This window comes from Dama dama, chromosome 4, assembly GCF_033118175.1.
Source record: "Dama dama isolate Ldn47 chromosome 4, ASM3311817v1, whole genome shotgun sequence".
NCBI lineage: Eukaryota > Metazoa > Chordata > Mammalia > Artiodactyla > Cervidae > Dama > Dama dama.
Window position 1 is genome coordinate 64677670 of NC_083684.1, and position 16994 is coordinate 64694663.

General features: G+C 40.2%; 1 protein-coding gene across 1 annotated transcript; it reads left to right on the plus strand.

The window, feature by feature from the left end:
* Window positions 1-12883: 12883 nt before the first annotated feature.
* Window positions 12884-13825, plus strand: LOC133054791 (vomeronasal type-1 receptor 4-like). Its single transcript, XM_061140112.1, has one exon. The coding sequence runs from the start codon at window positions 12884-12886 to the stop codon at window positions 13823-13825; it is 942 nt and encodes a 313-aa protein (XP_060996095.1).
* Window positions 13826-16994: the final 3169 nt, after the last annotated feature.

Here is a 16994-nt window from a genome sequence, read left to right on the forward strand (position 1 = left end):
AACAGTGCTGCGATGAACATTGGGGTGCACGTGTCTCTTTCAGATCTGGTTTGCTCAGTGTGTATGCCCAGAAGTGGGATTGCTGGGTCATATGGCAGTCGTAATTCCAGTTTTTTAAGATATCTCCACACTGTTTTCTATAGTGGCTGAACTAGTTTGCAGTCCCACCAACAGTGTAAGAGGGTTCCCTTTTCTCCACACCCTCTCCAGCTTTTATTGCTTGTAGACTTTTGGAGAGCAGCCATTCTGACTGGCCTGTAATGGTACCTCATTGTGGTTTTGATTTGCATTTCTCTGATAATGAGTGATGTTCAGCATCTTTTCATTTGTTTGTTAGCCATCTGTATGTCTTCTTTGGAGAAGTGTCTGTTTAGTTCTTTGGCCCATTTTTTGATTGGGTCTTTTATTTTTCTGGAATTGAGCTTCAGGAGTTGCTTGTATATTTTTGAGATTAATCCTTTGTCTGTTGCTTCATTTGCTATTATTTTCTCCCAATCTGAGGGCTGTCTTTTCACCTTACTTATAGTTTCCTTTGTTGTGCAAAAGCTTTTAAGTTTCATTAGGTCCCATTTGTTTATTTTTGCTTTTATTACCACTATTCTGGGAGGTGGATCGTAGAGGATCCTGCTGTGATTCATGTCAGAGACGGTTTTGCCTATGTTCTCCTCTAGGAGTTTTATAGTTTCTGGTCTTACATTTAGATCTTTAATCCATTTTGAGTTTGTTTTTGTGTATGGTGTTAGAAAGTGTTCTAGTTTCATTCTTTTACAAGTGGTTGACCAGTTTTCCCAGCACCACTTGTTGAAGAGGTTGTCTTTTTTCCGTTGTATATCCTTGCCTCCTTTGTCAAAGATAAGGTGTCTATAGGTTCGTGGATTTATCTCTGGGCTTTCTATTCTGTTCCATTGGTCTATATTTCTGTCTTTGTGCCAGTACCATACTGTCTTGATGACTGTGGCTTTGTAGTAGAATCTGAAGTCAGGGAGGTTGATTCCTCCAGTTCCATTCTCTTTCTCAAAATTACTTTGGCTATTCAAGTTTTTTTGTATTTCCATACAAATTGTGAAATTATTTTGAACCCGGACCTTTTCCAGTCCTGTGGCCATTGCTGAATTTTCCGAATTTGCCAACATATTGAGTGAAGCACTTTCTCAGCATCATCTTTTAGGAGTTGACACAGCTCAACTGGAATTCCATCACCTCCACTAACGTTGTTCGTAGTGATCCTTCCTAAGGCCCACTTGACTCCACATTCCAGGATGTCTGGCTCTAGATGAGTTTGAGTGATCACACCGTCGTGATTATCTCAGTCATCAAGATTTCTTTGGTACAGTTCTTTTGTGTATTCTTGCCACCTCTTCTTAATATCTACTGATTCTGTTAGGTCCATACCATTTCTGTCCTTTATTGAGCCCATCTTTGCATGAAGTGTTCCCTTGGTATCTCTAATTTTCTTGAAGAGATCTCTAGTCTTTCCCATTCTATTGTTTTCCTGTATTTTTTGCATTGATTGCTAAGGAAGCTTTTCTTATCTCTCCTGCTTATTCTTTGGAACCCTGCATCCAGATGGGTATATCTTTCCTTTTCTCCTTTGGTTTTTGTGTCTCTTCTTTTCACAGCTATTTCTAAGGCCTCTTCAGGCAGCCATTTTGCTTCTTTTCATTCAAGATTGTCTATTTCCTCCTAATTCAGTCTTTAAAGACTTTCTAGAAATTTGGTCAGTTAAGTGGGTTTGGGTTTTTTCTTTAGATTTTTCTCACACATTTGAAGTACTCCTGTATTGACATAAAGTTTTCTCTTCAAACTGTGTTTACTGTGTTCCATCAGTTTTGGAAAGTTGTGTTTTGTTCTCATTTGTCTTCTGGTAATTTCTGATTTACTCTTGATTTCTCTTTTGAACCTATCCTATTTTAGTAGTGTATTGTTTAGTCTCTCTCTGTTTGTCTCTTTGCAGATTTATATCTGAGAAAAGTCTCCTGCCAGAAACATAGTGAAGGAGCTGGTTTTTGTTTTGAATCCAGTCAGGTTCTGGAACAGAATCCCTGTGGGTCGGCCCAAGGTGAATGTCTTTCTTCGAAGTGTGTGTTTTTCCTCTCCACACAGTGGGTCCATTTCCCCAGAGGAAGAAGACCTCTGAATCAGCTTGGAGCTATGGGCAGACAGGGGTCTGATGCTCGGTCTATGTAAGGGCCAATGGCTGTGCTGTCGCAGCCTCAAGTGTAAGTTCCCATTGTCCTTCCCAGTTGAAGACTGTTCCCTGTCTTTGCAGCCCCTACCCTGTTATGGAGCTGTTCTTTACAGCTTGCTCTTTACAGAAGCTCACCTGATCCTAAGCGTTGGTTGAGAACTGAGCTGTTGCTGAACACCTCTGTCCCAGAACCAGGTTGCTCTGTGTCCTTAGGTGAAGTTTTCTCTCTAGTTGTAGGCCCTCTGCATCCAGAGCAGGGATATGACATGGACTGATTTGGGCAGAAGCATTCGTTGTGTTCAGGCTGGGGCACATCAGTAGGTGGTAGGCAGTCCTAGGAAACTCTGCAGCCACGAGAGCAGACCCGTCTGTCTTGTCTGGGCAGCAGGCTCCCTGTGTCTCTAAACTTTCCCCATCCTCTGTCACTCCTGCACTGTTGTGAAAATGCTCCTCAGGGTAGGCAGTTCTTTACATGTGATATCAGGGAATAAGCTGTAGTGAACAAGGTGTCATATGATCTCTGGGCTGCTTCTGGGGGGTTTCTTGAATCAATAGCAACAGTGGCTGCCACTGCTCCACCCAGGCTCTGCCCTGGCTGTTGGTTACCTCTGTGTCCCTCCATCAACTCTTCCCTCATAGTGGCTTTTGCAGATACAGTGCCATGGAGGGAGGAGGACTGGTGTTTTCATTTCACTGGGACTGGATTGTGTGGTAAGTGGCATGTGGGAAAACTACAGCTCCTTGAGTAGACCTCTGTCTTCCCTGCCTCATGGGCTAGGCAATGTGTGCTCCTCATGAGCATAGTCCTGCCTTCCTATAGCCCTTCTTCTCATCCCAGAACTTCTCCCACCAGACAATATGGTTTGCATCAAACACACAGGACCCTAGGACTGGGGTACCAGTCTGTGGCTCAAACCACTCACTCACCAGGGTATCCATTTCTCTGAGTTGTCAGTCATGGGTTCAGCTCCTGGCTCGAATGCTCACAGATAGATCATATATTGGAACACAAAACAAATCTCAACAAATTTAAGTAGAAATCACTTATAACCTATATTCCACTCACAATTGTACGAAATGAAGAAGCCATCTTTGAGACGAGAACTAGAAAAGTGAGAGGGGAGTTTACAGCAGAACGGGCCCACCTAAGGAAAGAAGGAAAATCTCGAATAACATTCTAGCCATACACCTAAAGAAACTAGAAGAAGAGGAACAAACAAAGCCCAGAGTCAGGAATGAAGGAAATGATAAAATCAGTGTGGAAATAAATAAAGCAGATACGAAAAAGACAGTAGAAAAGATCAATCAGGGACTTCCCTGGTGTTCCAGTAGCTAAGACTCCAAGCTCCCAATGCAGGGGCCCTGGGTTTGATCCATGGTCCAGGATCTGGATAGTCATGAGACAACTAAGACTTCACATGCTGGAACTAAAGATACCGATTGCCACAAATAAGACATAGGGCACCCAGATGAATAAAGAAATATTTTAAAAATATTTTTTAAAAATATTTTAGAAAAATATTTTGGGTAAAGAAATGGCAACCCACTCCAGTATTCTTGCCTGGAGAATCCTGTGGATAGAGGAGCCTGGTGGACTGCTATCCATGGGGTCGCACAGAGTCAGACATGACTGAAGCGACTTAGCATTAGCATTTTTTTTAAAGATCAAACTAAAACCTGGTTCTTTGAAAAGGGAAACAACGTTGAGAAACCTTTAATTAGACTCACTTTAAGAAAGAGAGAGAGAAGGCTCTGATCAATAAATTATGAAACACGAAGAAAAAGAGCAATAATTACACATCAATACAAAGAATTATGACAATATTGTGGACATCTATCTATGCCAACAAACTTGGACAGACCAGAAGAAATAGACCAATTTTTCGAATAATACAACCTTCCAAGACTGAATCATGACGTAGAAAAACTGACTAGACTGATCACTCGTCCAGTGCTTAAAATAGTAATAGAAAACTGCCCCAAAGGAAAGTTCAGGACCAGTGGCTTCACAGGTGAATTCTACCAAACATTCAATGAGTTAATACCTATGCTTCCCAAACACTGCCAAAATAACCCCTGAAGAGTAGAGAATGCTTCTTATCTCATTTTATGAGGCTAACACCACTCTGATACCAAAAGCACAAAATGGCAATATATATAAAGAAAATTACATGACAGAATCTCTCATAAACATAGATGCAAGAACCCTCACAAAATATTAGAAAATTGCATGCAATAATACACTGAAAGTCTCCTATGGGCCCAAATTCAGCTTGGTAACATCTACTTGTAGGAAGGAGGAGCTGGAAATGAAGGACGTGGCAGAGGACTTATTCACGAATTCCACAATTTGTCATCTAATCATAGCTTCCCTGGCAGCTCAGCAGGTAAAGAGTCCACCTACAATGCAGGAAACCCCAGTATAATTCCTGGGTCAGCAAGATCAACTGAAGAAGAGATAGGCTACCCACTCCAGGATTGTTGGGCTTCCCTGGTGACTCAGATGGTAAAGAATCTGCCTGCAATGCAGGATTCTATCCCTGGGTTGGGGAGATCCTCTGGAGAAGGGAACGCCTACCCAATCCGGTATTCTGGCCTGGAAAATTCCACGGAGAGAAGAGCCTGGCGGTCTACAGTCCATGGGGTCTCAAGGAGTTGGCTATGACTGGGTGACTTTCACTTCACTTCATATCTGACACATTCAGTTTTTTAAAATTTATTTTACTGATATATAGTGTTGATTTACAGTATGGTGTCAATGTCTCCTGTACTGCAACGTGATTTAGTGATGTTCTTTTCCATATTCTTTCCCACCATGGATTATCACAAGATAGTAACTATAGTTCCATGTGCTATGCAGTAGGACATTGTTCTTGATACATTCTGTGTTTAATAGTTTTCATCTACTAATCTCAAACTCCCAATGCATCCTTCCCCCACCTTATACCTTGCGTACCACAATTCGGTTTTCTATGTCTGTGAGTCTGTTTTTTTTCATAGATAAGTTCATGTGTGTCATGTTTTTGCTCGCTGAGTTGCTTCAGTCATGTCCAACCCTTCAGACTGCAGCCTACCAGATTTCTCTGTTCATGAGGATTCTCCAGGCAAGAGTACTGGAGTGGGTTGCCATGCACTACTCAGGGAATCTTCCTGTCCCAAGTAGTGGATCAGACTTGGAAGGAACCCACGTCTCTTTATGTCTTCTTCATTGGCAGGAGGGTTCTTTACCACTAGTACCACCTGGGAAGCCCCAGTATTTTAGTTTCCATACATAAATGATATAACATGGTATTTGTCATTCTCTTTCTGGCTTATTCCACTTCATATGATCATCTCGAACTCTATCCAGGTTGCTGCAAAAGGCATTATTTCATTCTTTTCATGGCTGAGTTGTATTCCAGTTTACACATACACCACATAGTATTTAATCAGTCAGGGTTACTTTCTAATTTCAGCTCAGGGGAAAAATAGCTTGCTTCTTTAAAATACCCTCAAAATCATTTTAAAAGTAAAGGAGAAAATATAAAATTTTGAGGAAACAACACTCAACAGCATTCTCCCTCTTCCTTCACAATATCAGCCATAGGATGTGAACTCACAGGGTCAGGAAGGACAGGCTGTTTATAGGTGTCTAGTGATGCAGGTGTTTGGGAGTGATGTCAGCTCATCATGTTCAAAGTCCGCTGTGTTATTCAATATTTCCCATAATTCAAAGAAATTCTATGCCTCTCTACTGATATGATGAAAACACATTTATGTGTTCCAGTATTCCTGAAAAATACCATTTTAAATGCAGATATACACATGTTTAAACCCTTTGAGCATTACTGTAACCAGTTCAACAGTATGTGAACCGTGCACTTCCAGATGTTCAAGCTGCAATTAGAAAAGGCAGAGGAATCAGAGATCAAATTGTCAACATCCATTGGATCATCAAGAAAGCAAGAGAGTTCCAGAAACATCTACTTCTGCTTTATTGACTATGCCAAAATCTTTGACTGTGTGGATCACAATCAACTGTGGAAAATTCTTAAAGAATGGGAATACCAGACCACCTGACCTGTCTCCTGAGAAATCTGTATGCAGGTCAAGAAGAAACAGTGAGAACTGGACATGGAACAACAGACTGGTTCCAAATCGAGAAAGGAGTATGTCAAGGTTGTTTATTGTCACCCTGCTTATTTAACTTAAATGCAGACTACATGATGCGAAATGCTGGGCTGGATGAAGCACAAGCTGGAATCAAGGTTGCAGGGAGAAATATCAATAACCTCAGAGATGCAGATGACACCACCCTTATGGCAGAAAGCAGAGAAGAACTAAACAGCCTCTTGATGAAAATGAAAGAGGAGAGTGAAAAAGTTGGCTTAAAACTCGACATTTAGAAAATGAAGATCATAGTATCTGGTCCCATTACTTCATGGCAAAGAGATGGGGAAACAATGGAAACAGTGAGAGACTTTATTTTGGGGGGCTCCAAAATCACTGAAGTTGGTGATTGCAGCCATGAAATTAAGAGATGCTTGCTCCTTGGAAATAAAGTTATGACCAACCTAGACAGCATATTAAAAAGAAGAGATATTACTTTGCCAACAAAGCTCTGTCTAGTGAAGGCTATGCTTTTTCTAGTAGTCATGTATGGATGTGAGAGTTTGACTGTAAACAAGAGCTGAGCACTGAAGAATTGATGCTTTTGAGCTGTGGTGTTGAAGAAAACTCTTGAGACTCCCTTAGACTGCAAGGAGATCCAACCAGTTTATCCTAAAGCAAATCCATCCTGAATATTCATTGGAAGAACTGATGCTGGCTGAAAGCCCAATATTTTGGCCCATGATGAGAAGAACTGACTCATTTGAAAAGACCATTATGCTGGGAAGGATTGAAGGCAGGAGGAGAAGGGGACGACAGAGGTTGAGATGGTTGGATGGCATCACCGACTCTATGGACATCAGTTTGAGTAAGCTCCAGGAGTTGGTGATGCCAAAACCATCCCAACACCACTCTGCCATGGTGCAATCCATGGGGTCGCAAGGAATCAGACAAAAGATAAGACCACTAAGATTTGTGAAGGCATATCCCCTTATACTAGGTTGTTCCTCGTAAGAAACCATCACGGGAGGTAAAGATTGCTCATAGTGTTGAAAACATATTGATAATTATATAAATAATAAACAGTTCTCCTCCCATGGATGTGACATCATCTGGGTAGTCATGTTATACTGCATGGCAAGTGGATTTTTCAGGTCCATTAATTTTACTAATGAGTTGATTCAAGACAGGGAATTTCCCCCAAGTATCTGTGGTCCCAATGTAATTAGTTCAGTTCAGTTGCTCAGTGATGTCCAACTCCTTGTAGGCCCACAGACTGCAGCATGCCAGGCTTCCCTGTCCAGCACTAACTGCCGTAGCTTGCTCAACTTATGTCCATCAAGTCAGTGATGCCATCCTCGCATCTCATCCTGTCGTCCCCTTCTCCTGCCTTCAATCCTCCACAGCATCAGGGTCTTTTCCAATGAGTGTATTCTTCGCATCAGGTGGCCAAGGTATTGGTGCTTCAGCTTCAGTGTCAGTCCTTCCAGTGAATATTCAGGACTGATTTCCATTAGGACTGATCTCCATGCAGTTCAAGGAATTCTCAAGAGTCTTCTCCAACACCACAGTTCAAAAGCATTAATTCTTCTGTGCTCTGCATTTTTGTGGTCCACATCTCACATCCATCCACCACTACAGGAAAAACCATAGCTCTGACTAGGTGGACCTTTGTCAACAAACTAATGTCTCTGCTTTTTAATATGCTATCTAAGTTGACCATAACTTTTCTTCAAAGCAGCAAGCATCTTTTAATTTCATGGCTGCATGACCATCTGAAGTGATTTTGGAACCAAAGGAAATAAACTCTGTCACTGTTTCCATTGTTTCCCCATCTATTTTACATGAAATCATGGGACCACATGCCATGATCTTTGTTTTCAAATCTTGAGTTTTAAGCCAGGTTTTCACTCTCATCTTTCACATTCATCCAGACGTTCTGTAGTTATTCTTCACTTTCTGCCATAAGGGTGATGTCATCTGCATATCTCAAGTTACTGATATTTCTCCTAGCAATCTTGATACCAGCTTGTGCTTCATCCAGCTTGGCATTTCGCATGATGTACTCTGCATATAAGTTAAATAAACAGTTTGACATTATACAACCTTGACATACTCCTTTCCCAATTTGGAACCAGTCCATGCTTCCATGTCCATTCTAACAGTTGCTTCTTGACCTGCAAGCAGATTTCACAAGAGGCAGTTCAGGTGGTCTGGTACTCTTATCTCTTGAATAATTTTCCACACTTTATTGTGATCCACACAATCAAAGGCTTTGTTGTAGCCAAAAAGGCAGAAGTAGATGTTTTCTAGAACTCTCTTGCTTTTTCGATGATCCAGTGGAAGTTGGTAATTTGATATCTGGCCCCTCAGCCTTTTCTAAATCCAGCTGGTACATCTGGAAGTTCTTGGTTCACATACTGTTGAAGCTTGGCTTGGAGAATTCTGATCATTACTTTGCTAGCATGTGAGATGAGTGCAATCGTGTGGTAGTTTGAACACTCTTTGGCATTGCCTTTCTTTAGGGTTGGAATGAATTCAGAACTTTTCCAGTCCTGTGGCCACTGCTGAGTTTTCCAAATTTTCTGGCATATTGAGTTCAGCACGTTCACAGAGTCATCTATTAGGACTTGAAATAGCTGATCTGGAATTCCATTACTTCCACTAGTTTAGTTCATCATGATGCTTCCTAAGGCCTCTTTGACTTCAGTCTCCAGGATGTCTCGATCTAGGTGAGTGTGAGTGATCACACCATTGTGGTTATCTGGGTGAGGAGATTTTTTTGTATAGTCTTCTGTGTATTCTTGCCACCTCTTCTTAATATCTTCTGCTTCTGTTAGGTCCATAGCATTTCTGTCCTTTACTGTGCCCATCTCTGCATGAAATGTTCCCTCAGTATCTCCAATATTCTTGAAGGGATATCTAGCCTTTCTCATTCTATTGGTTTCCTCTATTTCTTTGCATTGATCACTGAGGATAGCTTTCTTATCTCTCCTTGTTATTCCCTGGATGTTGCATTCAGATGAGTATATCTATCCTTTGCTTCTTTTCCTTTAGCATCTCTTTTTTTCTCAGCTAATTGTAAGGTCTCCTTACACAACCATTTTGACTTTTTGGATTTCATTTCCTTGGGCTTGATCTTGAACACTGTCTCCTGTACAATGTCACCAACCTCTGTCCACAGTTCTTCAGGCACTCTGTCTATCAGATCTAATCACTTGAAAATATTTATCACTTCCACTGTATAATTGTAACGGATTTGATTGAGGTCATACCTGAATGGTTAGTGGCTTTCCCTACTATCTTCAATCTCAGTCTGAATTTAGCAATAAGGAGTTCATGATCTGAGCCACAGTCATCTCCTGATATTGTTTTTGCTGACTGTATACAGCCTCCCCATCTTTGGCTGCAAAGAATATAATCAATCTGATTTTGTTTTTCACCATCTGGTGATGTCCATCTGGTGTAGAGTTGTCTCTTGTGTTGTTGAAAGAGGGTGTTTGCTATGACCAGTGCATTGTCTTGGCAAATCTCTGTTAGCCTTTGCCCTGCTTCATTTTGTACTCCAGGCCAAACTTGCCTGCTACTCCAGTATCTCTTGACTTCTTACTTTTGTATTCCAGTCCCCTATGATAAAAAGGACATCTTCGTTGGTGTTAGTTCTAGAAGGTCTTGTAGGTCTTCATCAAACCATTCAACTTGAGCTTCTTCAGCATTGATGCTTGGGGAATCACCCTGGATTACTGTGATATTGAATGCTTTGCCTTGGAAACGAACAGAGATCATTCTGTCACTTTTGAGATTACACCAAAATACTGCACTTCAGACTCTTCTGTTAACTATGAGTGTTACTCCATTTCTTCTAAGAGATTCTTGCACATAGTAGTACATATAATGGTCATCTGAATTAAATTCGCCTATTCCAGCCCATTTTAGTTCACTGATTCCTAAAATGTCAATGTTCACGCCCCCCATCTGCTATTTGACCACTTCCAATGTCCCTTGGTTCATGGATCTAACATTCCATGTTCCTATGCAATATTGTTCTTTGCATCAGACTTTACTTCCATCACCAGTCACATCCACAACTGCGCGTTGTTTACTTTGGCACCTTCTCTTCGTTCTTTCTTGAGTTGTTTCTCCACTCTTCTCTGGTAGCTGGACAGCCTCATGTAAATCCGTGAAGTCTAATCACACCCTCACACCATGCACAAAAATAAACTCAACACAGCTCCAAGAGTTAAACAGAAGATATGACACCATAAAACTGCTAGAAGAGAACATAGGCAACACTTTCTCGACATAAATTGCAGGATCACCCTTGGAAGTCCGAGGATCACACAGACAGATTCTTACAGCTTGTATTACATTTAGGTTTGCCTTCATAAAACACAACAGCCTGGGAGGTTTGAACATAGTTTTCCCAGTTTTTCACAGTTCTGGAGGTTAGAAGTATATGATCAAGATGTCAGTGTGTTTGCTTTTTGTGAAGCCTCCTACTTGCAGTTCAGATTTTCTTTTAATTTTGCACTGATGCACTGGGTTTTAGTGGCATATTGTTTCCTCTCCAGGATGCTCCTGAATGAAGTACTTGATAAAATAATCGAGATATCAGTTCTAAGTGCTTTTATATTATAGCTATTTTGAAACCCTCAATCTTTTTTCTATTTATTTGTGCTGGACCCGATTCCTATCAGTGGGTTCAATAATAGTAAAGTTTATTACCTACAAAATTTCCATAATAATTGGCATTGAATTATGAAACTGAGTCTAAATTGATTTAAGTTGTGCTGGTGGTTTCTATCATGAGTTCTTATGATGTTCCTCCTATTCCTTTTGTCTCTTCCAATATACTTCCTAGGTATTTTGTCTCATTCCATTTCTTTACCAATACTTTCTTTGACTGTTACATTCAAAGGTTGAAGGTGAGGAAAGTACTAGTATTAGGACAGAGACTCATTTCAGGGAAGTGAAGAATCCAGAGGGATGCACATGGTTTGTGTCAGTCCCTAATGTGTGTGAGTTCAGCATTTCTTCCTTGTGAGACCATCACCTTCAGGGATCATGGAAAAGAAATTACCTATCAAGTACAGCCAGTTGTCTCCTAAGGCTGCTAACTAGAAACTTGTAATTGTTTCCAGTAATTAACAACTGAGAGAAAAGTTTCCAGAAATGTTCTCAGCTCCCAAGCCTGCACTCCCATCGCTGCTGCAGGTGAAATGATAATTGCAGTTTTGACGGGAGGGGAGGGGAGGACAGCGTCTCAAACCCATTTATCAGGATCTGGCTGCCTCCCTCCCACACACATACTGGGTATAATTACCATCCCACCGAGCCCTTGTCCTGGCAGCTGGAAGGTATGTTCGTTGTACTTTCCTCTGAGCAGCAGAGTCTGTGAAAGAAAGACATATCAAGATTCTGGGTAAGTGATCACATCAGAAACTGACACCAACACCAATTTGTTGACATTCTAACAAATCTAGTACATCAGTTTATGAGAGACACGAGAATCCATGCTTTGCAAGTGCCAAGTTGTTTCTCTTTGTCTTGTATGTTAATGTCAATGGCAAATATTAATTCATTGCTAATATATTCACTGGGCTCAGATAATATCATATTGATTCAGTGTATGATTGGTCAATAATTATCTTTTTTTGTCTTAAACTATTTTATCACATGCTAGTGTTTTATGCCCTAATGTTTATTGCCTACATATGATTATTCAAACATTTCAATAATACATGTTATTTTAGTTGTGTTTCTGACATGTGAACAAAATAGTCTTTCTGTTGCCATCCTCACAGTGGATCATTCTCATTCATGACATTGCTTTGTCCTGAGGCAGGCTTCTGCTTTATTCTACTGCCAGCAGTGATGTTCATGTGTTAAGATGCTAAGATTTTATTCATAATAAGTGGTTCCATAGAATAAAGCTTTACACATAAACGGTATCATGTTAATTGAAAATTAAAAGATACCACAGGTCTACAAAGAGAAAAGCTGTGAAATCAAAATCCAATACAGATCTGGTTTATTATATGCCTGCAACTAACTAGTTGCTTGGCATGGCTGGTGATCAGTGCACTCCCTTTTTTTGTTTTGGCCTTGCATCAAAGTTCATGAGATCTTAGACAATGGACCAGGGATTGAACTTGGACCATCTGTGGTCGAAGGCAGGGTCTTAATCATTGAAGCACCTGGGAGGTTCCTCAAACCACTGTCTTGAGTAGCCCAATGGGATTCAGTCCTCACTCTGCACTAAGAAGCAGGTTTGACAAATACTTAACCTGTGTGGGGGTAGGTAACACTCCTCTGTATAACTAAGGTGCCTTCAGTTCCTGCCTAATAAATTTGTGAAGAATGAAGATGTGATCACATGAGTATCTTCAGTGATTAATTTTACATATTAGTTCTCTTTAAATATTATACATGGAACCCTTTAAAGGCTGCTGGTAACAGAAACACAAGAAGCAAATATTTCCAAGTGGGAACTATTGTTAAATGGAGAATATTGGATTTCAGTTGACATGAGTCATGTAAGCCATGCCTCATATTCCCATGCAGGACATTCTAACTCACAAGTGGCAGTGACTGTGAACTGAAAGGATGGCCAGCAGCTTTTTCATGATAGGCATGATCATCTTAACACAGACCGTGGTTGGAATTCTGGGGAATTTCTCACTCCTTTGCAGTTATATCGTCCTTCACTTCATGGGTTACAGGTTAATGTCCACAGATTTGATCCTTAAGCACCTGATTGTGGCCAACTCCTTGGTCCTCCTCTGTAAAGGGGTCCCCCAGACAATGGCAGTCTTTGGGTCGAAGCATATCCACAGTGATGTTGGCTGCAAACTTCTCTTCCTTCTGCACAGAGTGTGGAGGGGAGTGTCCATCAGTAGCATCTGCCTCTTGAGTGTCTTTCAGGTGATCACGATCAGTCCCTGGAACTCAAGGTGGGCAGCGCTGAAAGTAACAGCTCCCAAGTACATGGGTCCCTCTATTTTCCTGTGTTGGATCCTGCAAATGCTGGTAAATGTCATTTTTCCTTTCAATATGACTGGGAAAAGGAGTGACAAAAACACCACAGAGGAAAGAGATTTTGGCTATTGTATTTCTATTCTTACTGACAAAACTGACGACGCCATGTATGCAGCATTGCTATTATTCCCTGATGTTTTATGTTTGGGGCTCACGCTCTGGGCCGGCAGCTCCATGGTTCTCATCCTGTACAGACATAAGCAGCAGGTCCAGCACATTCGTAGGACTGATGCCTCCTTCAGGTCTTCCCCTGAGTCCAGAGCTACTAAATCCATCCTTCTCCTCAGGAGCACCTTTGTCTGCTTTTATATTCTTTCCTCCATCTGTCAAGTTCTTTTGGCTGTTTTTGATCAGCCCAGCCGGTTCCTTGTGGACATCACTATAATCATTGCAGCGTGTTTCCCAACTGTCAACCCCTTTCTGCTCATGAGCCATAACTCCAGTGTACACGGGCTCTGTTTGGCCTGGTTTAGAAATGCAAAGTTCTCTACTATTATGAGGAAAGTGTGAATTTTACTTATTCCTGTAATTATCCATTGCCAGTTCATTTATTCACCCTCAGAATCCTAATTTAAATTTTGAATCTCAAGATTGTATTATACCAGACATGCCAAGCATTTTCTTCAATATAAAGACCAATTGAAATATATTGTCATGAAGTATGAATATATCAATGAAATTTTCTTGTAGAAAAGGAGTTCAGATTTATACAATAAACAACAAGTCTGGAAATGATATGCATATTATAAAGTGTTCAAATGTGTCACTTTCAGTCTAACAAAACGAATTTCCCAGAAATGAAGTAGGTATGGAATTATACATAAAAGTATACAAGAAAATGGTCTAGTATGTACAGTCATCAGAAATAAAACTGAAGAAATTAATGTTCTCACAGAGTAAAGAATTCCCTGGTTAGCATTCGAAGGTAAAATCTGGTAAGAGTTTGGTAGCCAGTTACAAGTTTATAGTTAACATTGTTAAGAGAGATGGCAGTATTTATTAGAAAGAGTCTTGCAGGGAGATTAGCACATTAAAATATTTTCATGTAGAAATGAGCAGTTTGAAGTGAAGTACAATAAAAAAACACACGGAAAAAAAACGATATTTCAGCAGATTTTTCAAACTGAAATATATTTGACATATAACATTGTGTAAATTTAAAGTGTAAGATTTGGTAATTTGTTACATGTAAATATTGTAATATGACTGCCATTACAACCACATATCATAATGTAGAACTCTTCTTTTATGTTAAGTTTTTCATTGAATTATAGTTGATTTACAGTATTATAGTAGTGGCAGAGGTACAACATTGTGGTTCAGTATATAGGTTATACTTTCTTTAAAGCTATTATAAACTATTGGCTCTATTCCCTGTGCTGTAAAGTATGTTCTTGTAGTTTATTTATTTTATACATAGTAGTGTGTACTTCTGAATCTTTACTCTGTCTTGCCCCTTCCCACTTTGTCTCCCCACTGGTAAACACTAGCTTATTTTCTATGTGCAACAGTCTTTTTCTACTCCATTATTTTCATCCATTTGTACTAGTTTTAGATTGCATACGTCAAGTGATAATATACAGTATTTGTCTTTCTCTGTCTTAATTCACTAAACAGAATGATATCCAGGTCCATCTATGTTAGAAGCAGCAAAACTTTATTCTTAAGGGGTGAGAAATATTCCATTTTGTGTGTGTGTGTGTGTGTGTGTGTGTGTGTGTGTGTGTACTGAATTCATTAGTTAGTTTTCTGGTGGATACTTTGGGGTTTTCTATATAAAGTATCATTTCTCTATAGTAGTGACAGTGTTGTTTCTTCTTTTAGGTGTTGGATGTCTCTTATTATATTTTTTTCCAAATGTTGTGGCCAGGACCTCCACACTGTTAAACCAGAGTGGCAAGAGTGAGCATCCTTCTCTAGGGCCTGATTTTAGAGAAAAGAGCTTTCAGATATCCACCTCTGGATTTGTCATAAATGGCCTTTATTATGTTGAGATGTATTTTCTCTATGCCCATTTTTCTGAGAGTATTTACCATGAATTCATGCTAAATTTTGTCAATGCTTTTTCTACATCTACTGACACAATCTTGTGTTTCTCTTCCTTTTTTTTAATGTGGTGTATCACGTGGACTGATTTGTGGATTTTTAACCATCCTTGCATCTCTGGAAAAATGCTATGTGATAATCATTTATGATACCCTTTATAGATTGTTGAATTCTGTCTGCTAATATTTTCTTGAAAACTTTCTCAACCATATTCATCAAGAAGTTATCTGTGGGCCAAATGTAATTAGTTCAGTTCAGTTGCTCAGTCACATCCAACTCCTTGTGGGCCCACGGACTGCAGCATGCCAGGCTTCCCTGTCCAGCACCAACTGCCGGAGCTTGCTCAAACTCATGTCCATCAAGTCAGTGATGCCATCCAAGCATCTCATCCTGTCGTCTCCTTCTGCCTTCAATCCTTCGCAGCATCAGAGTCTTTTCCAATGAGTCCATTCTTCATCAAGTGTCCAATGTATTGGTGCTTCAGCTTCAGCATCAGGCCTTCTGGTGAATATTCAGGACTGATTTCCATTAGGAATGACTGGTCTAATCTCCATGCAGTTAAAGGGACTCTCAAGAGTCCTCTCCAACACCACAGTCCATAAGTATCAATTCTTCTGCGCTCTGTTTTTTGTGGTCCAACTCTCACATTCATACATTACAGGAAAAACCATATCCTTGACTAGATGGACTGTTGTCAGCAAAGTAATATCTCTGCTTTTTAATATGCTATCTAAGTTGATCATAACTTTTCTTCAAAGGAGCAAGCATTTTTTAATTTCATGGCTGCATGACCATCTGCAGTGATTTTGGAGACCAAGGAAATAAATTCTGTCACTGTTTCCATTGTTTCCCCATCTATTTTACATGAAATCATAGGACCAGATGCCATGATCTTTGTGTTTCAAATCTTGAGTTTTAAGCCAGTTTTTTCACTCTCGTCTTTCACATTCATGCAGAGGTTCTGTAGTTACTCTTCACTTTCTGCCATAAGGGTGGTGTCATCTGCATATCTGAAGTTGCTGACATTTCTCCTGGCAATCTTGATACCAGCTTGTGCTTCATCCAGCCTGGCATTTCGCATGATGTACTCCGCATATAAGTTAAATAAGCAGAGCAACAATATACAGCCTTGACGTACTCCTTTCCCAATTTGGAACCAGTCCATGGTTCCATGTCCATTCTAACAGTTCTTGACCTGCATGCAGATTTCACAGCAGGCAGTTCAGGTGGTCTGGTACTCTTATCTCTTGAATAATTTTCCACAGTTTATTGCAATCCACACAAAGGCTTTGTTGTAGCCAATAAGGCATAAGTAGATGTTTTTCTAGAACTATCTTGCTCTTTTGATGATCCAGTGGATGTTGGTAATTTGATCTCTAGCTCCTCTGCCTTTTCTAAATCCAGCTTGTACATCTGGAAGTTCTGGGTTCACATACTGTTGAAGCTTGGCTTGGAGAATTTTGATCATTACTTTGCTAGCATGTGAAATGAGTGCAATCGTGTGGTAGTTTGAACACTCTTTGGCATTGTCTTTCTTTGGGATTGGAATGAAAACAGACCTTTTCCAGTCCTGTGGCCTTGCTGAGTTTTCCAAATTTGCTGGCGTATTGAGTGCAACATGTTCACAGCGTCA

What these genes read in the sequence shown, in the direction of transcription:
- LOC133054791 (XM_061140112.1), top strand. Translation starts at nt 12,884, where the DNA reads ATGGCCAGCAGCTTTTTCATGATAGGCATGATCATCTTAACACAGACC.